The sequence below is a fragment of the Falco peregrinus genome, chromosome 2, assembly GCF_023634155.1.
Source record: "Falco peregrinus isolate bFalPer1 chromosome 2, bFalPer1.pri, whole genome shotgun sequence".
Lineage (NCBI taxonomy): Eukaryota > Metazoa > Chordata > Aves > Falconiformes > Falconidae > Falco > Falco peregrinus.
The window spans coordinates 107,785,777-107,808,533 of NC_073722.1; the positions used below are offsets into that span (position 1 = coordinate 107,785,777).

General features: G+C 61.4%; 2 protein-coding genes across 3 annotated transcripts; both read left to right on the top strand.

The window, feature by feature from the left end:
• The first annotated feature begins 36 nt into the window (after window positions 1-36).
• NEK8 (NIMA related kinase 8) lies at window positions 37-11,788 on the top strand. Its single transcript, XM_027791068.2, has 15 exons — window positions 37-179; window positions 628-833; window positions 1,870-2,102; window positions 2,847-2,978; window positions 3,171-3,379; window positions 3,791-3,870; window positions 4,426-4,607; window positions 4,844-4,994; window positions 6,010-6,086; window positions 7,254-7,371; window positions 7,661-7,811; window positions 8,043-8,206; window positions 8,434-8,592; window positions 8,767-8,925; window positions 10,579-11,788. Exons 1-15 carry the CDS (start codon window positions 133-135, stop codon window positions 10,605-10,607), a joined length of 2,097 nt encoding a protein of 698 aa, XP_027646869.2. The 5' UTR covers window positions 37-132; the 3' UTR covers window positions 10,608-11,788.
• Window positions 11,764-21,557, top strand: TRAF4 (TNF receptor associated factor 4). 2 transcript variants are annotated; one of them, XM_055797187.1, is made up of 7 exons: window positions 11,764-11,896; window positions 18,521-18,572; window positions 18,895-18,999; window positions 19,077-19,238; window positions 19,703-19,864; window positions 19,938-20,093; window positions 20,486-21,557. In XM_055797187.1, exons 1-7 carry the CDS (start codon window positions 11,838-11,840, stop codon window positions 21,116-21,118), a joined length of 1,329 nt encoding a protein of 442 aa, XP_055653162.1. In that variant the 5' UTR covers window positions 11,764-11,837; the 3' UTR covers window positions 21,119-21,557. The 2 variants fall into 2 exon arrangements, with proteins under 2 accessions (XP_055653162.1, XP_055653161.1); XM_055797186.1 differs by lacking the exon at window positions 11,764-11,896 and adding an exon at window positions 15,683-15,895.
• Window positions 21,558-22,757: the final 1,200 nt, after the last annotated feature.

A 22,757-nucleotide genomic window follows, 5' to 3' on the forward strand; every position in this document is an offset into this window, starting at 1 on the left:
CCCGCAGCCCTACACACATGGCGGAGGGGGACGGGCGCGGCCCGCGGTGGTTTGTCCTCCCGCGGCCGCCGTAGCGGCTCCCGGAAGTGTCTCCATGGAGACGGGAGGAGCCCTGGCCCGGCCGAGGCAGGGATGGAGAAATACGAGCGGATCCGGGTGGTGGGGAGAGGGGCCTTCGGGTGAGGGCGGCCCCGGGGGCGGCCCCGTGGCGCCGAGGGGGGCACCGGGAGCGGGGGGAAGCGGGGGTGGGGGTCTCCTGGTCTTTTTTACCGTGGCAAAGCGTGTGGGGGGAGCGCCGGCACTACGGCACGGCGGGGAAGAGGGGGAGGCCGCAGGCCGCGTTACCATGGTAACAAGGCGCAAGGGCCCCGTCGCTATGGCAACACGGGGGTCAGCCGGCGTGTGGCGCCCTGCGGGAGGGTGGGGGGTGTGTGTCCAGGCCTTGGCTGTTGCCATGGCGATGGGGTGACACGGTACTGGGGGTGTGACACCCCGGGGGGGGGGGGGGGGAGGGGATTGCAGGCCCTGTTACCATGGCAGCAGGGGGACAGGGGCCATGTGTCACCCGGGGGGGGTGGCCTGGCCCTGCCCCCCCCACTGCCCCACGCTGAGGCCCTGTCCCCGCAGCATCGTGCACCTGTGCCTGCGCAAGGCCGACCAGAAGCTGGTGATTCTGAAGCAGATCCCTGTGGAGCAGATGAGCAAGGATGAGCGGCTGGCAGCACAGAATGAGTGCCAGGTCCTCAAGCTGCTCAGCCACCCCAATGTCATCGAGTACTATGAGAACTTCCTGGAGGACAAGGCGCTCATGATCGCCATGGAGTATGCCCCAGGTGGGCCCTCATCTCCCTAGCACCCATAGCTGGTTCCTCGGCAGGTCCAGGGAATGCTAAGCACTCAGTTTTCCTTGAGTTGAGCTGCTATGGCCCCATGTTGTGCTCCTTGTAAAGATCCTGTGCTTTGGGGACCCCAGAAAAGTCCAAACACATCTCTCAAACAGACAGTTCTGTAGAAGAGGGTTTGGGGGTCAAGGTGACCATGGGCCAAGTGACTGAGCACTGGGCCAGGTTGTCCAGAGAGGTTGTGGAGTCACCATCCCTGGAGATACTCAAGAGATAGGTCATGGTCCTGGGCAACCAGCTGTCAGTGGCCCTTCTTGAGCAGGAGATTGGACCAGATGACCTCCCAAGGTCCCTTCCCAGCTCCGCCACTCTGTGATTATATGCCTTGCACCTGCTAATCATATCCAAAACAAAGATATTTCTAACACCTCTGTTGCTGATAAGTGTGCCACCATCTGCCCTTGGCTTAGATTTCACGTACATTTCCCTGTGTCAGCTATCGGCCATGCTGTTGGTCCCACAGCTTTGCATGGGAAGGTGTGATTTCTAACGAGATTTGCCATGGAGTTTAAGATGAAATCAACATTTGCATGATGGTTTGTTAAAAGTTGTATGTGAGCCCTGAATCTGGATCTCCCCTTTGCGATAGGGGCCTCTCAGTGCCACGTGGCCTCCTGGACTGCAAGAGTTCTCTTTCACAGAACAGGCTTATCTTGTTCTGCCATCCGTGTTTATGTCCTCCTCCAAGAGCTATAATTTTAGCGTTTCTTTTCCTGCGGCCTTTGACAATATGTCAACAGTAACTTCTCCCTCGTTGTTTCTTTGTCCCACCAACTGTGCTGCCATTGTTCTCCACACAGTCACAGGAGCACTGGAGGATGTGCTGTGTATCCCACCAGGATGTGCCTTTTCCCATGCGTTTGGCTTGTTAGGATGCCATGGCTAAATCCTTCCCCTGGCTTTTAGGCTGGGTTTGCGCTGCCCTGTGCAGCCACCCTTGCTGACAGCCCTTTGTTGTTCTTTACAGGGGGCACGCTAGCAGAGTTTATTCATAAGCGCTGCAACTCCTTGCTAGATGAAGATACCATCCTTCACTTCTTCGTGCAGATCCTGCTGGCTCTCCACCATGTGCACACCAAGCAGATCTTGCACCGCGACCTGAAGACTCAAAACATCCTCTTGGACAAACATCGCATGATCGTCAAGATTGGAGACTTTGGCATCTCCAAAATCTTGAGCAGCAAGAGCAAAGCCTACACGGTGAGTGGCCTGGCTTTGTAGAGGAACTACTTCCCACTGTGGCAGCAGGCTGGAAACTCTGGGCTAGGCTCACAGTAGTCTCTTGGAAGCTGCTGTAGGCAGCAAGGTTGGAGGTAGCATACTTGCAGTAGGCCACATCCGCAATGCTGCCTTGCTCCTTGGTGTTTACACAGGCTGAAGTCTTCACGCCCAAGTCTGCTGCAGCTCCGTGGGCTGCAGAAAGGTGAGAAAGACTTGTCTACCCAAGCCTGGGAGAGGGTGGGGTGTCTGGGCTCACTGGTGAGGGTCAACAGTGTTCCTCCTGCTGTCACAGTGGGAGGGGTGGTGTTTGCAGGCTCGTCTGACACATACTTGGCAATGGAATTTCTGCCTGTGCCCCACCATCCTACTTTGTCTTAATCTCCTCTCTCTGCTTGAGATTTGAATATCATTCCCCACCTGGACTAATGTGGCTAGACATTTATATCATATTGCTCTGGGCTCTGATTCTCTCACGTGGATAGGAGCAAAATTAGAGATAATATCTGCATGTGCAAGGAAGGTCACTGGAAAGGCAAATCCTCATGTTTTTTTCTGAGATTGCCAGGCAGATGTTGACACTGGGGAACAAAACCCCAGCTCTACTATGCTTCGGTTGGTGGTGTTCCAGCCAGCCTGCATACTGCTCTCTGAACCCAGCATTTTTCTTTCCACCTCGCTGCTCCAGTTTCTCAGCATTGTGGTAAATTTCTTTGTCTCTTCTAGGTTGTGGGAACTCCATGCTACATCTCCCCAGAGCTTTGTGAAGGGAAGCCTTACAACCAGAAGAGTGATATTTGGGCTTTGGGCTGTGTGCTGTACGAACTTGCCAGCCTCAAGAGGGCTTTTGAAGCTGCGGTAAGAGGGATATGGTTTACATGTAGCGCAGGGAGCTGTGGCTTCTTACAGAGGTGAAAATGTGCGCTTGGATCACTCTTCTCACTGAGCCTGGAGGTGTGAAGGCAGAGAGCAGTGCTGAAAACTTCTCGCCCCTTGGCCTCACCTCTGACCACCCAGCCACTGTATGTCTCTCTTTTGTTTTCTCTCCAGAATCTTCCTGCCTTAGTGCTGAAAATCATGAGCGGGACATTTGCCCCAATATCGGATCGCTACAGCCCTGACCTGCGCCAGCTCATCCTTAGCATGCTGAACCTGGATCCTTCCAAGCGGCCCCAGCTGAATGAGATCATGGCTCAGGCCATCTGCATTCGGCCCCTTCTGAACCTCTACACTGATGTGGGCAGTGTCAAAATGAGAAGGCAAGTGACACTGTCACCTTAGTGTCCCTTGGGAGGGGCTACCACAGCCTGCAACGTGTCTGATCAGTTTGTATGTCTCGGTTATGAGCTCCAAAGAGTGTTGTCCTTGTGCAGCTCTCCTGTGTTACCCAGTGTGCAGCTGCTGCGGCCTGAGCCTGGCCCAGTGGCTCAGGGCCATGGCAGGTGCGGGTTTGTCATTGCAGTGGCAGTGAATAGAGAGTATGAGCTCAAAGGGAAGCAAACTGATGCCAACTCCCCTCTCTCAGGTGGTTTAAAGCACCTACCGAGGCAATTCTGTGAGCTATTCAGCTGTGGCTTACGCTGCAGCTCTGTCCAGACCTGCTGTGATCCACGGCTCTGCGGGACCTCTGGGGCGGCACTGATGTTAAGGACTGGATTTTGGTTTGGCAGGCCAGAAAAACCCCTGGCTCCAGTGGCGGCAGTGACCCACAGCCGGACGGGAGGACGAATGAGCAGTGCCAGGCAGAGGGGTGAGTCCTGACATGATGTGTTCAACACAGCTCCATTCAGAAGGACCTTTCCTTTGGATGATGGGGTCAGAGAGGCCCTCAAGCTTCTGGAGAGAGAAAGTTAAGAGATGTCACCTTCCCTGAACCCCAGAGGAGCCCACGGGCACCTCTGCTCTGGGGACCAAGCAATGCTTTTTCTCCAGCTGCCTATTCTAGGTTTTGAACCCTTGAATCAAATTTCTGCTGTTTCCAGCAAAGGCTGGGAACCAGCCGGTGGTGCCGAGGGGGGCTGTCCTGGTGCAGGGCAGTGCAGCTGACATTGGTAGCAATTTGGCTAGAGCTGTCGTGGGGCCACTTTCCTCAGTTCTAGGATAAAATACAAGGAGCTGTTCCCACGTGTTTCAGCCCTGGCAGGGAGCTCCCCAGCAGCCCCTTGCCAGCCTTGGACCGGCACTGGTCTGGCTGTGCTGGCTGGCAGGCAGCTATGCTGGCACCCAGACTGGCTGGTGTTGTTTCTTTTTCTGTGCAAAGAGAGTCAGGGATCCACGTTAATGATTTCTCTTTGTTGACCTGTAGGTGTTCGAGGTGGTTCAGCCAGGACAGGAATCCCTCCTCTGCTGTCGTCCATCTACACCTGGGGGAGCGGGATCACCACCCCCCTCCGCCTGCCCATGCTTAACACCGAAGTGGTGCAGGTATCTGCTGGCAGGACGCAGAAGGCCGGAGTCACCAAATCAGGGCGGCTCATCATGTGGGAGGTGAGTGACAGGGAACCTGGGGCAAGCAGTGGCTGTGGAAATCTCAGATGTGTGATTTCTGAGGAGGAGACGTTCCTGCTCACTGCATAGGCTCTGGCACTGTGTTCTCCAGGACTGCTGTCCAGTCCAGGTGGCAGGTAACACCAATAAGCCTGTGGGAAAGGGTTCGTCTGAGTTCTCCAGCCCAGCTCTTGCTGCATGGAGGTGCAGCAGCTGACATGACTTCTCTCTGCCAGGCTCCCCCGATGGGTACTGCAGGAGGCCCTTCTCTCCCAGGAGCCACCGAGCAGCTCCAGCCTCAGTTTGTGTCCCGTTTTCTGGAGGGCCAGTCTGGTGTGACCATCAAACACGTGTCCTGCGGTGATCTCTTCACGGCCTGCCTCACAGGTGAGCTGCTGCCTCCTGGCTGAGCCCCAGACCCCTCTGCACGGCAGCTGCCTTGCAAATGCAGCGTGACTGCCTGGGGAGCCTGCTCGGAGAGGAGCCTGAGCGATGCGATGCGCTGGGCTGGGGTGACATGAAGGCCTCTGTGGCCTCTTATGTTACACCAGGTGGAGGTCAGAAATGGCAGGCATGGTCCTCCTAGGATGCCACACAGCTTGGTCCCAAAGGTCTGTGCCACGTGGGGAGGGCCACAAATCTCTGCTGTTTGCTGTCCTGACTTCATTGGTGTCACCTGAAGACAGAACTGACCTGTACAGTGGGGACTGCAGTGTGGGCAGCGTCTGGGACCTTCAGCCTTTCTCTGTCATGTGCTCTGTGAGTGCGACACAGACACAAGCAGTGACTGGCATTGCTGTGAGGAGTCAGCGTGAGCTCCTGCAGGGCTGGCTGTCCTCAGCTGCAGGAAGGCAGGGTCTGAACCCCCTTAGAGTGGGCCAGGAGGCATGCTGACTGGGAGGGGAGCACGCATACTAGCCCAAGGCTGTGTTTGCAGAGCAAAGCCCTCCCAGTGGTCCTTTGGGAGCCCTGTTTGCACTTCTGCTGGGGATCAGGGTAGCTAACGACAGATAATGTAACTGGCAAATGTCATGGGCATGGGTTTGTCCTACCTCTCCATGGCATTTCCTGCCACCCTTCTGCTGGGCGATGAGTGTCTCTGTGTATTTAACACCTTGTCAGACCTTGGAGTTTGCAGCTCCTGCGTGCACAGCTGCAATAATGTTATCTCAGTGCTCTCCTATCATCTGCTGTTTGTTTGGCGAGTTGTCGCAGCACATCCACATCGAGGCTGCCGCTCTCTGGAAGCTTGCTGAAGGCTTCTGGCTCCTGCAGCAAGTTATGAGTCAGAGTGGGTCCAAGCAGAGACACTGTCCTGGGAGCCACAGCCAGCCCCATGGTCTGTGTGTGCCTTGCAGGGCCTCACGTGTGCCAGTAACACGACTTCTTTCTGCTTTTCCAGACAGGGGGATAATCATGACTTTCGGCAGTGGCAGCAATGGCTGTCTGGGGCATGGAAACTTCACGGATGTAAGCCAGGTTTGTCGTGAGGGTGCTGGGCGTGCTGCTCCCCCAGGGTAGAGGATGGATCATGCCTTCTGTGCCACGTGAGAGGGCTCATCCCAGCTCCAGGGATGCGCATCCCAGGCGTGCTCTGGCATCCGAACCCCTCCCCCTCCTCTCCCTGTCACTGCTGGTTTTAAAAGACCCAACCTGCCTCTCTCTCTCTCTCTCCCCCCCCTGCACAATGATCCCTTTGAGTGTGGGGGAAGTCAAGAGCTGCCTTGTGGTTGCTCTTGGCAGGCACCCAGCTTGGAGGCTGCCTCCAATCACACACCTGCCTGCTTCACTCTTGGCCTGCAGCTGCCAGGGTTCACTGAGAAAAGTTATTTTTCAAAAGAGCCAGTATTTAAAGAAGAGATGTGTGTTTCCGATTGGCTCGGAACACTAGGGTTGAGGGCCCGTTGCTGCCTTCCAGCTTCTTCCTCGCCTGCCCTCGGATGTGGCAGCAGCCGATGGCTTCCAGCCAAGCCCGAGGACTGGTGCCATTTGTCACTGTGGTCAGCTGGCTCGTTCATTCCTGCTCTGTCCGGAGCTGAGCTGCTCGGTGCTTATTGCTGGGGAGGGGAGACCAGTTGGGAGCAGCAGCCAGATCCCAACAAATGGTGCTTTTCACTTGCAGAAGATAATGAGAATGAGGCTCGCTGTGGCGAGGTGTCAGATCTAACAGCAGGTCACAGCAGGGGCTGGGCAAAACGTAGAGATGCTGGTCTCTCCACACCCTAACGAATATGTAGCCGATAGCTCGATAGCTCGCAGCTCCTCTGCACAAGAGCCTTACAGCCAACGCATCCTGCACCAAGCCCCTGCCTGCTCAGAGCGTGCGTTAACAGCCTCTGGCACTCCCCACATGGGCAAGGGGGCGAATCCCAACCCTTCAGCTGAACCTATTCCCTCTCCAAACCGTTGTGCTGGCTGCTTGCTTCTGCCCCAGAGATGTTTGCATTATCTTCTGTGCTGCATGCACGTAGTCTCTCGACCCTTTGAAGACTGTTTGGAACAGAAAAATTCGCTGGTGTTTGTGTTGGATGAAAACTGGGATGCTGCCAGCGCTGTGTTGAGGCTGGGGGGGCAGGGTGGGAGGAATGGGAGCAGCCGGGCAGGCTGGGAGGTCTCGGCTGACGGTTGCTGCTCTTCCCCTGCCAGCCCAAGATCGTGGAGGCCCTGCTGGGCTACGAGATGGTGCAGGTGGCCTGTGGTGCGTCTCACGTCCTGGCGGTTTCCAACGAACGGGAAGTGTTTGCCTGGGGCAGGGGGGATAATGGTAAGAGATGTCTGCTTTGCAAAACAGGGCTGGTGCTTTCTGTTGTCTGTTCCCACTTCCCTCGCTGGCCCTGCTTGCCTGCAGTCCTTTCCAGATGTGCCAGGCTAGGTGGGTGTGGAAGGGTTGCAGCTGCTTCGCCACATACCAGGGCCCCTGTGCTTTGGGTTTTGCTGCCTTCTGCAGCAACAGATCCCAGGCTGGGCTCCTGCAGCAGCTATGTCAGTGCTGTTCAGGGGGCTGTGCTCAGGTTGTGGCCATCAGCTGTGCCCTGCTCTGTTCCTCCTGCCAGGTCGGCTTGGGCTGGGCACCCTGGAGTGCCACAACTCCCCCCAGCAGGTCCCAGTCCCGCCAGAGCATGAGGCTCAGAAGGTTGTCTGCGGCATTGATTCCTCCATGGTCCTCACAGTGAGGAACCAGATTCTTGCTTGCGGGAGCAACAGGTAAAAGGGGTAAGGGTCTGTGCTCCAGAGCTTGCCTAAGCTTCCTGGGCCTGCCAGCCTGTGTCTGGCCCAAGAAGAGGGGGCAAGGGGCTCTAGAAGACACCTCTGTGCCATCCTACCCCCCAGCATCACATTGCTGGTGGGGCGGTTATGCTAGGGCAGGATTTCTCTCTGGGGTGTCTGTGCCAGGCTGCATTCAGGCAGCTCTGAACTGTGCTTTTCCCCGGGCAGGTGTAACAAGCTGGGCCTAGATCGGATCAGCTCGGCAGAGGAGCCTTCCCCAGAGGACCAGGTGGAAGAGGCCACTGTGTTCATGTGTGCCCAGTCGGCCCCCTTGAACCGAGAGCCGATTGTGTGCGCTGACATCGGTACAGCGCACTCGGCTGCAGTCACAGGTGAGGGGTGTGTGCCCAGATCCCTGAGGGGGGACCTGCATTTTCACTCTCTTCCTCCTGCCTCTTTCCCATGGACAGAGACCTCAGAGAGGCTCAGGAGGCACCCTGCTCCTGACATTGGAGCTCTGTTGGAGCAGGGTGATCAGCATGGCAGAGGGCAAATAGCTTCAGGGGCTTCAACGCATCCTCGGGTGACACCCAGTTGTTTCTCTCATCTCTATTGTCAGCTTCTGGCCAGTGTTACACCTTTGGGAGCAACCAGCATGGGCAGCTGGGCACCAACTCCTGCCGCAACAGCCGCGTACCCCACCTGGTTGTGGGGCTCCAGGCAATGAAGGTCACTGTGGTGGCTTGTGGGGACGCCTTCACTGTGGCCATCGGAGCAGGTGAGGCTGAAGCCCCTGTGTCCTGGGCTGTAGCAGACCCTGGCTTTCCCCTGCCTGCAGCCCATGCTGTGGCCAAGGCAGGCCTGGGAGATAGCGCAGGGCAGTACCAGGGACGTGGGAGGCCTATTTGCTGGTGAGCTCTGTGTGCAGCACGCTGTATGTATCCCCCTGCAGAGGGGGAGGTGTGCACGTGGGGCAAAGGAGCCAGGGGACGCCTGGGCAGGAAGGATGAGGAAACAGGAGTGCCGAGGCCGGTGCAGCTGGAGGAGACGCATCCTTACCTGGTGACCTCCGTAGCCTGCTGTCACGGGAACACGCTGCTGGCAGTAAAGCGTGAGTAGAAACTTCATGACTGTGATTTCTGTCATGACAGCCCAGCCAGCCACAATGCCTTGTGACTGGAGCTGTAGTGAGTAACCCTGGCACACGAGCTCTGTGTTATTCTAGTCCCTCTAGAGCTGTAGATGAAGAGAAATAACTCAAAGGCCACAAAAGTTCCCCTTCTGCTATGCAGCACTCTGATGCTACCCCTTCCTCTGGGCTAGGGGAGCAAAGGGGCAGCGGAGGGGGTTTTATGCACTCCCAGACAGGTGGGCTGGCCAAGCTGCGGCTGATGGGGAGTCAGTGTGCTGGCGGTCCACCGAGTATCCAAAAAGAGCAGCTCTCTAATTGATGCTGCTGAAATAGAAGCTGAGATTTGAGGCGTCGTTTTGGCTGCTGCCTTTCCATTGTGGTTTGGAAAAGATAGCAATGGTTTTTGTGGTTCCTCTCTGCTTGAGCCAAAGGCAGCATCGTTGCGCGGTTAAAATGTGCCCATGGTGTGACCTGCCCTTCCGTTGCCTGGGTGTGCGATGGGAGCCTGGCCCAGACTGCTGGAGGGGCCTTTCTTCCTCCTCTGCCAGGCCGATTATGGCCTCGGCGCTGGGCTGAGGGATTCCAGTCCCAGCCCACTTCAAGGAGGCTAATTACACCCCGGAGGGGAGGAGGCCCAGCTGACTGCCCCAGTGCAGCGGAATCAGCCATGGCTCCCGTTCCTCCCCGGCGAGTGCCCAGCTCTCATGGGATATGTGCTGCCACGTGAAGGGGACGGGGAACAGCCGAGTCCTGTGCTCGGGAACAAGTAGGGTGTTTGTCACAGGAGTAAAAGGGTTTTGTCTCTGCAGGAAGGCTGTGGGCTGCTCTCCCCTTCCGCTGCCGGAGTTGCCTTGCACCCCACAGCAGCTGTTCGTGGGCTCCCCCCTGCAGCACCATAAGGGCAGGGCCTGAGGGTGTAGCCCCGCTGCTGTCCCTCTGCACTGTCCAAAACCTCAACCCGCTTGTCCCGGTACTGGAAGTGCAAACGCAGCAGCAGCGGTGTCAGGGCAGCAGCCGTGCCTGCTCCAGCACCCCTCAGCGATCAGGGTACAAAAAGCATCGAGAGCTGTGTAAAAAGCTGAGATCTGGCTTTGGGCTTTCACGCAGCTTAGTCTGCCTGGAAACCTCTGCAGAGAGAACACAAGAGCTAGTGACACGTGTGCTGTCATTGCTGCTGTCAGCTGCGGCTGTGACCTGGCCCAGAGAGGGTGTTGGTGCAGGTGAGCAGCACTGCACCTTTGGGGCAGCAGTTCTGTACCGCTCTGCGGTTTCCTCCTGTGTGGCCAACACCGTTTTTGACTGGCTTCGGCTTCTGCCCAAGTGAGGCCACTGCTGCACCCTTCTCTCAATCCCGCTGTGAACGCAGGAGTAACTGGGAGAAGCTGGGCATGCTGGAAAGGAAGAGGAGGGCACAAGCCTCAGGAGACAGCATTTCCTCCTGCTTGGGCTCTGGCTGCTGGGCATTGCCTCCTGCTTGCACCACTACTTAGGCCTTGCAGTGGCTTTCTGGGGTGGCAGGACAGGGATGGTGTGCCCATCTGTTGGGTATCTGGCCTGTGTGGGGCAGGGCCTGGAGCTTCACCAAGATGACAGCTTACGGCTTATTCTTAGTCCTTGCCCTTTGTGTTTCAGCTGCCGTGGAAGAGGCACCTTCCCAGTGAGCTTGAGTTGAGAGGGGCCACATCCAGCCTCATCGTATACCCATCCTGGGGCTCCCCCCAGCCACCTGGTATGCCTGTCCTCTTGCTGCTGCCCACTGTGGCCTGGCTTGGACCTGTGTCCCCAGGCTCTGGAGCTCCTCAGCTGCATTCCAAAAGCAGCAATCTGGAAACAGGATGGTCCCGACGGTGGTTGCCACCGAACCGGAGCTGGTCTCACCAAATCAACAAGGCTCTCTGTGAACCTCCTGTGCCTGAGAGCCGCTGCCCCGGCCGTGCTGTGGGGTGGACATCCCCGGAGCTCCGGTGCTGCCTTCAGGGGGTCGTGTGGGGGCTCTGCCCCTCCCCACTGGAAGTGCCTGTTTGGAAGGGTGAGGAGCACAGAGGTTGCTTTCCCCCATGGAAGCTGTCTTTGGTTACAAAGCCCGGGCTGACAGCTTGGTGTCTGAGAGAGCTGTCAGCCTTTGCACAGCAGTGTCTGGAGTTAGGGCCCCAGGCGCTACGCTGGGTGACTAAGTGCAAACCTCTTTTCTAATTAGAGAAGTCTGTTCTTTCCCATCCCCCCCCCCGCAACGTTTCACCCGTTTGTTGAGCTGTTCATCACGCTTTTGAGGGTCCTGGCCTGCACGGCTGGCCAAACCTGGCGTGAGCAGCCTCTCTGTGCGGCGCAGCGTGCCTCACTCTCCCAAAACGCCGCCTGGAGCTTTCCAATTACAGCCTCTCCTGGCCCCAGGAGCTTACCAGAGGATTCTCCAGCTGACATTTGTCCTCAGGCCCCTAAATCCTGCTGCTGACCAGCTCACTGGCTCCCAGCTGAGCTAGTGGAAGGCAGCAAAACACAGCAAGTGATTGTCTGTAATTGCAGTTTTTTAACCCAGATCTCTCCAGGAAGATGATGAGTTTTCACCGGGGATCCTTTCGGCAGACAGGAGGGGGCATATCACTGTGTCACAGACAGGAGTTACGTTTTTGTATCTCCAGAAGGGTCGTTTCCTTTCCTTTCTTTTTTTTTTTTTTTTTTTTTTCCCTCCTCTTTTCTTTTTTTAACTTACATCTGCCCTGGGCCATTTTTTGATGAGCTTCTGTCTCTGATCTGCCTGACATTGCAAATGTTCTTGCCTTTCACATCCATCTTTGTGCTGTTGCCAATCTGTTGTGTATAAAGTCAGTGCTTTCATAAGCTGGCTGAGATGAAATCTCTCTAATTATTTTTGTGATTCTTTCCTGTTTTCAATGAGGGAAGCCTCGCTGGGCTCTGGTAGAAGCCAACTGATCCCTCTGTCATGTGAAAGGTAATGAATTTCTGCAGGTCTCCTGCTTTTTCCTCCCTCGCCTCCCAGGCTCCGGCTGGGGAAGGGAGCAGGTCCTGTCCGGCTGGGAGAGGTGTGTGCAGCCCTGACGGCAGACGCGGCCTCCCTGTTTGGCTCCTGCCAGGGTGGGTGCATGGGTTTTTCCCTGCCGTTTTTGTTTCTTGTGGAGCTGCCTTTTCAGGCGGTTACACCCTGCTATCCCGGGAAGCTGACTCGAATTCAAAGGCTCTGCCATCCCTTGGCACTCGCCATGTGCTGTAGGTCACAGGGACGGCTCCGGCAGCCTGGTGTCAGCGGAGGGGAAGATGTTCCCCGCTCCCACACCAACCTGGGCACCAGGGTAATTGCAGGGCTGGGTTAAACTGCCTCGAAGCCCCTCTGGGCCATTGCCTCTCCTCCCTGCGCTGAGCTGGCAGCAGCAGCAGCTCCTACAGCAACAGATTTGTCTTGTGTTGTGCTCAGCTCTCGGGGCTCCCCTTGCCCCACGCCATGTGCAAACCCATTCCATAAGAAGGGGCTGGCGTTCCTGCTGCAGCCTTGCCAGGGCTGAGGGTTGGCAGGGTTGGCAGGCAGGACAGAGGGCTCTGCCACCCTTTGAGTTGTCAGTGGTGGCACCAAGATGCCACTGTTCCAGGGGATGTGCAGCCTGGAGAGCCAGGCTCTCCCTGCTCCAGCTGGGCTGCCAAATCCAGGGGTGAGGCCCCTGGCAGCCCCCCTGTTCCCACCCCTGTGCTGGTTCTTTTAGGGCTTAATGATGCCTTTGCTTGGCAGTGCTGGGGCTGGAGGTGTCACTACCTTGAATATTAGGACGCTTCACTCCAGGCAGGGGGAACCAGTGTGGACCAGTGTGCTTTGTGCTGGGCTGAGGGCTTGCAGCAAAGGCTGGAGCCCTTGGGATTTCGCAGCCTGTGTGCTCCGTGCAGGAGTTCAGCTGTGAAGCCCGGCAAGATGATTTGAATAATTTAATACTGGGCTGTGACCAACCCTGGCGAAAGGGTAAAGGAAACAAAGAGGCCCCCAGCCCCGAGCAACAATAGCTCTTGAAATGACAAGCCGAGGCATGTCCGCGCTGCCGGAGGCAGAGAGCAGCCCGGGCAAATAGGCCAGTTGCATTCCTCACGTCTGCTGCTTTGTTTCCCTGCAGAAGCTCCTGGTGAAAACTGCAGGTCTCAGGGCTTCTCCCTTTATCCTTGTTTTGTTCCTGTGTTCTGCAGAGCTGGTGGTGGATCGGCTGCATCCCCACAGCTCTTCCTGCCAAGGCAGGCAGGGCCGGAGGGGAGCGGGTAGGGGAGGTGATGCGGGGATAAGGCTGCCTGGTCCCATCTTGCGCATCCTGGCCGGTGCAGGTCCCCCGCGGTCCTTGTCACCCAGGGAAAGCCCGTTCCCATGCTCGATAAGATCCTGCTGACCCAGGCCATCGCCATCAGTAGGAATCAGCCCAAACTGGCTGCTAGCCCGGGGCTGATTTGATTTGATCCCAGCACCTCCATCGTGGTTGTATCCCCGTTCCCAGGAGGTTTGCCAGAAGGTGCGGCTGCCGTCCGTCTGTCCAGCCGCCCTGCTCCCCTCACCCCTGCCCTCTCTGGGCACCAGTCCCCAGAAGCAGGGAGAGGACTCTCCCCGCTCCTTTCCCTGTGGCAAAACGCTCCACCTTAACTTCTTTAGAAGCCGGAGCGTTGGTTTTCTGTCCCTCCAGTTTAGGTGTGTGTATATATATATATACACAGGGCAGAGGGATGGGGCAGGGGGAGGCTGGGGGAAGCAAGCAGGAGGCCTCCCCGAGCCCAGAAGGGTTCAAGAACTGACCCATCACGGGGGACAGAGAACATATTGGGGGGATGGAGAACATATCGCCTCCACAAAGGGAATTGCCCTGCCCGGAGGTTGAGTGTCGCCTTTGTGTGAGACAAACGCCTGGCTGTGATGCTGTGTGCGGGGAGGGCTTTCCTTAGGGAGAGGGGAAAAGGAGGGGATCTTTGTTTGCAGGGTCTGACACCTCCCAGCCATCCTGCCGGCACAGCCAGCACCTTCTGATGGCTTTGTCGGCTCCTGGCTAATTAGCAGAGATGCTCTTCAGTGAGGTTAGGGAAGAAAAATTTTGAAAACATCAAAGAGAAGCAGTAAACAGCGATGAAACACGGCTCTGTTTCACGCCTGTCATTAGAGACACAGGATTTCTAAGCTTGCAGGAGCGATGCGGAAGGCACAGGGTGTCCCGTCCCCCCGTGGGGTGCCAAGGGTCCATCCTTTTGGCCTGAGCCTGGTCCTGTAGCCGTGTCCGGGGATGCTTTTGAGACAGGACCAGGTGGCAGGGAGCGCCTTTCTCCGGCTGGGTGGTGAGCCTGGCTCCAGGGCCTGCTGCTGGGACCTAGGGGCAGAACCAGACTGGCCGTTGGGGCCACTGGTGGATCCTGCCCTGGGGGGGGGGCAGGGGGCAGCTCTGAGCAAACCCAGCCTGGGAGCATCTCCAGCCCTTGGTGCCACCCCAGTGACAGCTCAGAGGTGCCTGGTGCGCCCCGCTGCCCTCTGTACATTGCCCACTGTCATTTGTTTTGAGGCGTTGGGTATCCAGGCTCTCTGGGAGCTGGTTAAAGTTTAACTCCAGGTTCTCCACCGAAGGCTGCTCAGGGAAGACCCCACGGTGCCTGTTGACGCTCAAAGTACGCCAGCACTGGCTTCCCCGCTGTCTGGGTGTTGGGAGCTAAAGTCCTGTTGTGGCTCAGGCTGTGGCAGGGTAAACCTGTTATCCCTCGGGGTAACCCCAGGAATCAGCCCCCCATCCCTCCTTGGCAGCTCCGGCAGGAGCAGGCAGGCTGCCTGCCCTCCTCCCCCCGGGCTGCTGAGGATTTTATTTTAAGCAGAAGCCTCTCGGGAAGAAGGGTAACGTGAGCTCCTTGAGTGACAAGTGATGGAGCTTGACTTGCTTAGCGTGTCCCCCAGGAATCCCTCTCCTCTGCCATTTGCTAATTGAAAACTGCTAACATTTGGGGCTGGAGCAACTGCCGCCCTTCGCGGGGAGCTGGCTGGAGCGCGGCGGTGGCACTAACACATGCTGGCAGCCTGTCATCTGCTCGGCTCCCTCTCTGGGGAAAGGGGCAAATCCTGCCATATGCTGCTCTGGTTTCTGACGGAGCGGAGTGGGGGCTGGAGCCAGACGGATTTGCTTTTATTCTCCCTGCTCCCAGCTCTTGCCAGGAGGTTGGGAACCGCGGGATGCTGGTGGCTGCAGCCCGGGGGTGAGCTCGGAGCGAGATGAAGCCACCGGAGCGTGTGTGTGTCCCCCGGTGGCTGTGGCATGGGGGGGTGCTCAGGGCAGTCCCTCCGCCTCCTGCTCCGCCGTTGCCCAGCTCAGACCCTGCCGCGGGTGGTGGCTGGGACACGGGGCGCTCTCTGGGGGGAGGGTGGGTACGGGAGGTGCCCCCCCCGCCCCGGGCATGTGGGGGGCACAGCCAGGGCTGCGTGCAGGGGGCGCAGGGCCAGCGAGGCCGGCACGCTGCGTACCCCCAGCCCAGGGCCAGGGGAGGCCGCAGCCGGGATGAGGGGGGGTCTGCAGGTGCCGTGCGACCCCCCGGGGGGGCTGCGGGCGGTCGCTGTGCCGTGCTGCGGGCGATGCTCCCAGGCTCCCGGCGTGCCCCTGCCCGGCGCGGTGGGGTCCGCACCCCTGCGGTGCCCCCGGGGGTCCCTACCCAGCCCCATCGGGGGGCGGGGCGGAGGCGGGGGGCGGGACGGAGGCGGGGGGCGGGGCCTGGTCGGTGTCCCCGCCCCCCGGGCGGAGCCGGGCGCGGAGCGGAGGCGCGGAGCGGGGCGCGGAGCGCGGAGCGCGGCGCGGGGCGGCGGGATGCCGGGCTACGACTACAAACTGCTGGAGCGGCCGCGGCGGCGGGTGCTGTGCCCGCTCTGCGGGAAGCCCATGCGGGAGCCCGTCCGCGTCTCCACCTGCGGCCACCGCTTCTGCGACACCTGCCTGCAGGAGTTCCTCAGGTGAGCCCTGCCCTGACGTCACGGCCTGACGTCACGCCGCGCACCCCTTCCCCCGTACAGCTCCCCGGGGTACCCCCAACCCCTATCCGGGCTTTCGCGTCCCGGGGGGCGGCGGGTGCTCCCGCGTCCCCCCCCCCCTTCCGCACCGGCCCCGGGCGTTGCTGCCGGGAGCGGGGCCGCCCTGCGCGCTGAGGGGGGGGCGGGGAAGGGGGGCCGTGCCCCGGAGTGCGGGGTGCTCCTGGGGCGCCCCGGGCCGGGGAGGGGGTTGCCCCGGGGGTGCGGAGTGCTCGGGGTGCGGGGTTCCCCGGGGGTGCGGGGTGCTCGCGGTGCGGAGCGCCCCGGGCCGGGGGGGGAGCGGGGCGCGCCCAGCCGGTGACAGCCGCCTCGCGGGGTGCAGCGGCCCGTGGCCCCTCTCGGTGAGGAGGAGGAGGAGGAAGCGGGGGCCCGGGTGAAGCCCGGAGCGGCGAGTTTCGAGCGCTTGCAAAGATTTGTGCTTAACCCCTTCCTGCCCGGAGCCGAGCGGGGGTGTGTGTGGTGTGTGTCCGGCCACCCCCCGCGCACGGGTGACGCGGCCAGGCCCTGTGTGCTCGCTGGGGGCGCGGAACCAGGACCCCCCCCGGTATGTCCCAGGTACGGGCAGCCCGCGGGACACGTGCCACCCGATGCTGCCCGGTTCTTGCCCTCCGTGCCCGGTGCGGTGCTGGGGGTCCCACGCTGGCACGGCCCGGGGGTGTCCGCGCCCCCCGGGGTGGGCGTGCGGCAGCGCGAATCGTCACCCCGGGTTCTGCCGCCGCCTGCGGTTGCACCGCGCCTTGGCACGGAGCGACCTTTGCCCGTTCCGGGGGCACGGCGGGCACCGTCACCGCTGCCGGTTTCTGTGAAACCGGGCGTTCCCCGGGGCCCGTGCCAGGCAGCGCCTCCGCTCCCCTCCCGCATCCGTCCCGCGGGCGGCTGGATGTGGGGTTCCCCACCGCCGAGCCCCTCACCCTTTGTACTAGATCAGTTTTGGGGATCTCATGGGCTGAGCCATCCTGCCCTGCCTCGGTGCCTGGTGGGGCTGGGGGGTGCTGGGGCTCCCACCCCGTCACCTCGCTGCGCCCCAGCACGCGGCGAAGGTCAGAGGCAAGGACGGTCCCCCCGGGCGCTGCCTCAGCACATTCCCTGCCCGGCCGAGCGTGAGGAATGGGGAGGCTTTGTCGGAGATTAGGCGCTGGCTTCGGGTCACCGTCCCCTTTCCCCACCTGCCCTGGCACCCCCACACCGTGCACCGGGTGCTGGCAGGGCTGCCTGCCCCCGGAGAGGCGACGGGCCGATGGCAGCCTTGGGCCGATGGCGGCCCTGGGCTCCCTGGGCAGGGGTGGGGTGCTCAGCCCTGGCCCGGGGCACCTTATCGCAGCCAGTGCCTGGTGCCACCCATGGAAACACCTGCTGCAAACAGGCCGGGCACATGGCGGGGCTGGCTGTGGCCGTGGGGCTGGCTGTGGCCGTGGGGCTCATGCCTCACAGCACTGTGCTGCTTTTCCTGGGAGTTGTTGCTCCCACACCCCCAGCACGAGGATGCTGTTTGCAGGGATGTCACCGCACCGTGCCCGGGCATGCCAGGCCAGCGCGTGCCGGGTGCCACTGCTGGCTCTGTTGCGCCGTCTCCCATCCACTTGGCAGCCCCGGCCAAGGCCCTGACGGCGCTTGCCAAGGGCATGCGGTCATCAGACGTGCAGGTGCTGCGCGAACGCACGGCAACCTCATGGCCACCTCCAGAGCCACCTTGGGGACACCAGAGTCCCGGGGTCCCTGCGTGTCCCTGTGGGCTGTGCCCATGGTCTCTTGTCACAGTGTCCACCGGGAATGGCATGTGGGATGCCACCCTCGTCTGTCCCTGGGCACAGTGTCATGGGGGCCAGAGGTGACCAGCTGCGCTGCCCGTTTGGCTCCATCCTCGTCTCCCCCCCATGCTGCCCCTCCACAGGTCAGGGCTGAGCAGGGCTGTTCCCCAGGGCCAGCTCTCTGGAGGAGCCCCCCACCCTGGGGACACAGCAGGATGGGGACGCCCCCTCCCAGGGCAGCTGCTGTGCCGGCCCCCTGCCTCCCTGAAGTGGCTGGTGGGGCCATTTCCTGTGGAACAGGAGCCCCGGGGCCACGCGTCTGGGCTGCACATCTGGCGCCCAGCTGTTGCCCCCCCCCAGTCCCCTTGGGCCCCAGCACCTGGGGCTGTGGGTGCCTGTGGCCCCTGCTGGCACCGCTGCTGGCCAGCTGCTGGCACCCTGGCTTAATCCCAGGGGCCTGGGGTGGGCGACGGGGCTCCAGATGGTGCCACACTTGCAGCGCCTGGCCCAGGCCCCCTGGGACCGGGGCCACTGTGCCCGGCTCGGGGGGGGGGGGGGGGGGGGGGCTGCCCGTGGGGGGTGTCTGGCGGGGGCATTTCCCAGCTCAGACAGATGGAGCAGGATTAGAGCGGTGGCTCCCCGATGGCTGTGGCTGGATTTGGTTTGGGGTGAGTGCTCACGGGTGGAGGGGCAGCACCAATGCCCTGGGGTGGGATGGCAGGGACCCCATGGGACACTGTGTCACCAGTGACATGCCGGCCCCCAGCCCCCAGCAACCCTGACCCCTCTCTGTGTCTTGCAGCGAAGGCGTCTTCAAATGCCCGGAGGACCAGCTGCCCCTGGACTATGCCAAGGTGAGCCGTGGATGGGGCACCGCACTCCAAGGAGATGTCCCCATCACCTGTGTCCCTGCCAAGGGACCGTCCCCAGGCTCTGCACAGCCGCCTGGCACCGCCACGCCGGCCTGGCACGGGCACCCGTGCGGAAGCAAGAGCCCTTTGTGCCGCGGGGCCAGCAGCGGAAACCCGCTCCCGACAAAGGGCGCTTGTTCCTGCGCTGGCGGGGGGGATCCGGCCGTGGGCAGCGTGCCTGCGGCTCCCGGCCAGGCTGCTGGGGGGGTCCCCATGCCCCTGCAGCCTGGCGCGGGATGCTGATGCCCTGCTGCTGCCTCCCCAGATCTACCCCGACCCAGAGCTGGAGGCGCAGGTGCTGAGCCTGGCCATCCGCTGCATCCACAGCGAGGAGGGCTGCCGCTGGAGCGGGCTCATCAAACACCTCCAGGTAGGGTCCGGCAGGGTGGGGGGGGGAACCACGGCTGCACCCCACGGCCCCCACTTCACCACCCCTGTGTCCCCCAGGCCCATCTTGGCACCTGCGGCTTCAACGTCATCCCCTGCCCCAACCGGTGCAGCGCCAAGCTGAGCCGCCGCGACCTGCCCGAGCACGTCCAGCACGGCTGCCCCAAGCGCCGGGTCAAGTGTGAGTTCTGCGCCAGTGACTTCACCGGGGAGGCCTTTGAGGTGGGTAATGGGGGGGGGGGGGGCGGGGGGCACCGTGCCAGGGGGCATGGCTCTGATGGGGGACATGCAGCTTGCAGGGGACGCATGGGGGGGGGGGGGGGGGATGGCCTGGAGGGGGGGTATCATGGGGATGTAGCCAGGTTGGGGGGTGCAATGTGGGCCACCATGTGGGGACTGAGGTGGGCTGCAGGGCACACAGCCTGGCCATGGGGACAGAGCCTGGATGGGGGACGCTATGGGGGCACACCTGCCCGTGGGGACAGTGCACGACACTGGGGGGCGGGGGCACAGCTTGGGTGTGGGGACAGCCTGGCTGAACGCCATGGGGACCACAACCTGGCCATGGGGACAGGGTTGGGGACACAATGCAGGGCACAGCCCAGCCACGGGGGCACTGCATGGCCCCATCCCTGGCAGGGCTGGTGAGGGCAGCCAGAGGGTGATGCTGCTGCTGTGGTCCCCAGGGCCACCAGGGCACGTGTCCCCAGGAGAGCGTGTACTGCGAGAACAAGTGTGGGGCCCGCATGATGCGGCGCCTGCTGTCCCAGCACGCCCTGGCCGAGTGCCCCAAGCGCACCCAGCCCTGCACGTTCTGCGCCAAGGAGTTCGTCTTCGACACCATCCAGGTGAGAGGGGGCCCACGGGGACCCTCGCCCTGCCAGCTGCCGGCCCTGGCTGATGGCCATTCTCTGTCCCCAGAACCACCAGTACCAGTGTCCCCGGTACCCTGTGCCCTGCCCCAACCAGTGTGGGACGCCCAGCATCGCCCGGGAGGATGTGCCCACCCACCTCAAGGAGAGCTGCAACACCGCCATGCTGCTGTGCCCCTTTAAGGAAGCTGGCTGCAAGCACCGGGTGAGCGTGTCCCCAGCCCCGTGCCGGTATCCCTGTCGCCATCCCGCGCCGGCACCCCTGTGCCCCACAGCATCCCCACACTTCTCCTGCCCTGACGTCTGTCCCATCCCCTGTGGTGTCCCTTTTCTGCTCTGTCGCATCCATGTGGTTCTGTGGTGTCCCCATCCTTGTGCTGCCTCACCCTTGTGTCGCTTTGCCACCCAAGTGTCCCCGCACCACCCAACCAGGTGTCCCTGTGCCACCCCTGCGCCTCCACAGCATCCCTGTGCTGTCCTGCTCCAGTACCCCCATGCTCCAAAGACATCTCTGTGCCGTCCCTGTGGCATCCTTCTGTCCTGACATCCCGTGTCCCCACTGGCACTCCCCTGCTGATGGTCCCGCTGTCCCCGCAGTGCCCCAAGCTCGCCATGGGCCGGCACCTGGAGGAGAGCACCAAGGTGCACCTGGGCATGGTGTGCGCCCTGGTGAGCCGGCAGCGGCAGGAGATCTTGGAGCTGCGGCGGGACGTGGAGGAGCTGTCGGTGAGCAGCGACGGGACCCTTATCTGGAAAATCGCCGACTACGCCCGCAAGCTGCAGGAGGCCAAAGCCCGCAGTAACTACGAGTTCTTCAGCCCCCCATTCTACACCCACAAGTACGGCTACAAGCTCCAGGTCTCGGCTTTCCTCAACGGCAACGGGAGCGGGGAGAGCAGCCACCTCTCCATCTACATCCGCGTGCTGCCAGGCGAGTACGACAACCTGCTGGAGTGGCCCTTCTCCTACCGCGTCACCTTCTCCTTGCTGGACCAGAGCGACCCTTCGCTCTCCAAGCCCCAGCACATCACCGAGACCTTCCACCCCGATCCCAACTGGAAAAACTTCCAGAAGCCGGGAGCTTCGCGCAGCTCCCTGGACGAGAGCACCCTGGGCTTCGGCTACCCCAAGTTCATCTCCCACGAGGACATCAAGAAGCGGAACTACGTGCGGGACAACGCCATCTTCATCAAGGCCTCGGTGGAGATCCCCCAGAAGATCCTGGCCTGAGCCCCGGTGCCCGCGGGGCGGGGGGGACAGGACGTGAGCCCCAGGTGGTGCTGAGCCCTGCCCGCAGCCGATGCCCCCACTCTGGGGACGCTGCCGTGGCCGCAGCCGGCGGCTCTCAGGTAGGCAGGGATGGGGCCGATCCCCCACCTCCCTCCCGGGGCCGGGACCCTCCCGCAGCCCCAGCTGCCCCCCGCGGGGCAGCCCCTCCTCAGGTTCCCGGGGGTGCCGGGGGGCTGGGCCCCCCAAACCCTTCACCGGGGTGCCCGGCAGCCCCCGCCAGCCTCACTGGGGACCCCACGGGACCCCGCTGCCCAGAGCCATATTTTGTAAGCTGGTGCCCCCCCGGGAGCACAGTTGTTATTTATTACCCCAGGCCGGGGCCCACTGCCCCCTCCCTCCCCCCATTTTTTTTTTCAATAAACTTTTCTTGTATTTATTACGGCCGCCTGAACCTCCTTCCTGCGCTTGGCCAGGGATGGGATGGGATGGGGGGGGATGCGACACCCCTGCCCCAGCGCCTGCCGGTGTGGGGGTGCCTGTGGTGTAGCTGGGGGTGGGTGGGGATGGGGAGAGCCAGGGCCGGGCTGGGGGGCACGGGGTGGGGGTGGGGGTGGGTAATCCCTGACCCACATCCCAGCAGCAGACAGGCTCAGATGGAGCCGGTTAATTCGGTAATCGCCGGCAGCGGGGATGTGCCAGGGAGGGGGGGTGTCCACAGCCCAGGGGTGCTGCTGTCCTGCAGTTCCCCCAGCCCCCCCCCGGCCCCTCATTAGCGCTGGGGCAATTCCAGCCCCGGGGAGGCAGGGATTCAGTGCAGACAGGGGTGGGTGGGCAATGGCTGGGGGCACTGGGGCAGTTTGGGGGACCCCGGGTACGTGTCTGTCTGCCCCCCCCCCCCCCCCCCCAAATCACCCCAGAGGAATTGGGAGGGGGGTGTCGCTGTCTCTGCAGGCTAATCCTACAATTGCATTAGCGCTGCCCAGGCTTAACACAATTAGCCCCTAATTAGCTGCACCCCGCAGCCCTGGCTGGGCTGGGGGGGGGCAGTGCTGCTGGGGTGTCCCTGTCCCATCCCCCGTCCCCCTGCCGAAACACCCAGGCAGGTCCCAGCCCGATGTGGGGGCTGCCCAGGGGCGCTGGGGGTGGCACCGTGGGACCCTGCAGTCGATGGCTGGCCGGGGGCAAGGGGTGAGCCCCCTGCCCATACTGGTGCCCAATGCCAGCTTGTACCAGTGCCACTGCTGTACTGGAGGCAAACGGGAGTCCATACTGGTGCCCAGTGCCTGCCCAAACCAGTGGCTGATGCCAGCCCGTTCTGGTGCCCAGCATCAACCCACACTGGTGCCCAATGCCAGCCCCACTGCTGCCCAGTGTCAGCCCATACTGATGCTTGATGCCAGCCCTATGCTGGAGAGAAATGCAAGCCCATAGTGGTGCTCAGAGCTAGTCTATACTGGTGCTCAATTCTTGCCCATACTGGTACCCCTGCTAGCCCAGTGTAAGTTCACACTGGTGCTCAGTACCATTCCTACACTGCAGCCACATGCAAGTCCATACCAGTCCCTAGTGCCAGACTCTACTGGTGCCCAGTGGCAGCCTATACTGGTGGCTGATGCTAGCCCGTTCTGGTGCCCAGTAT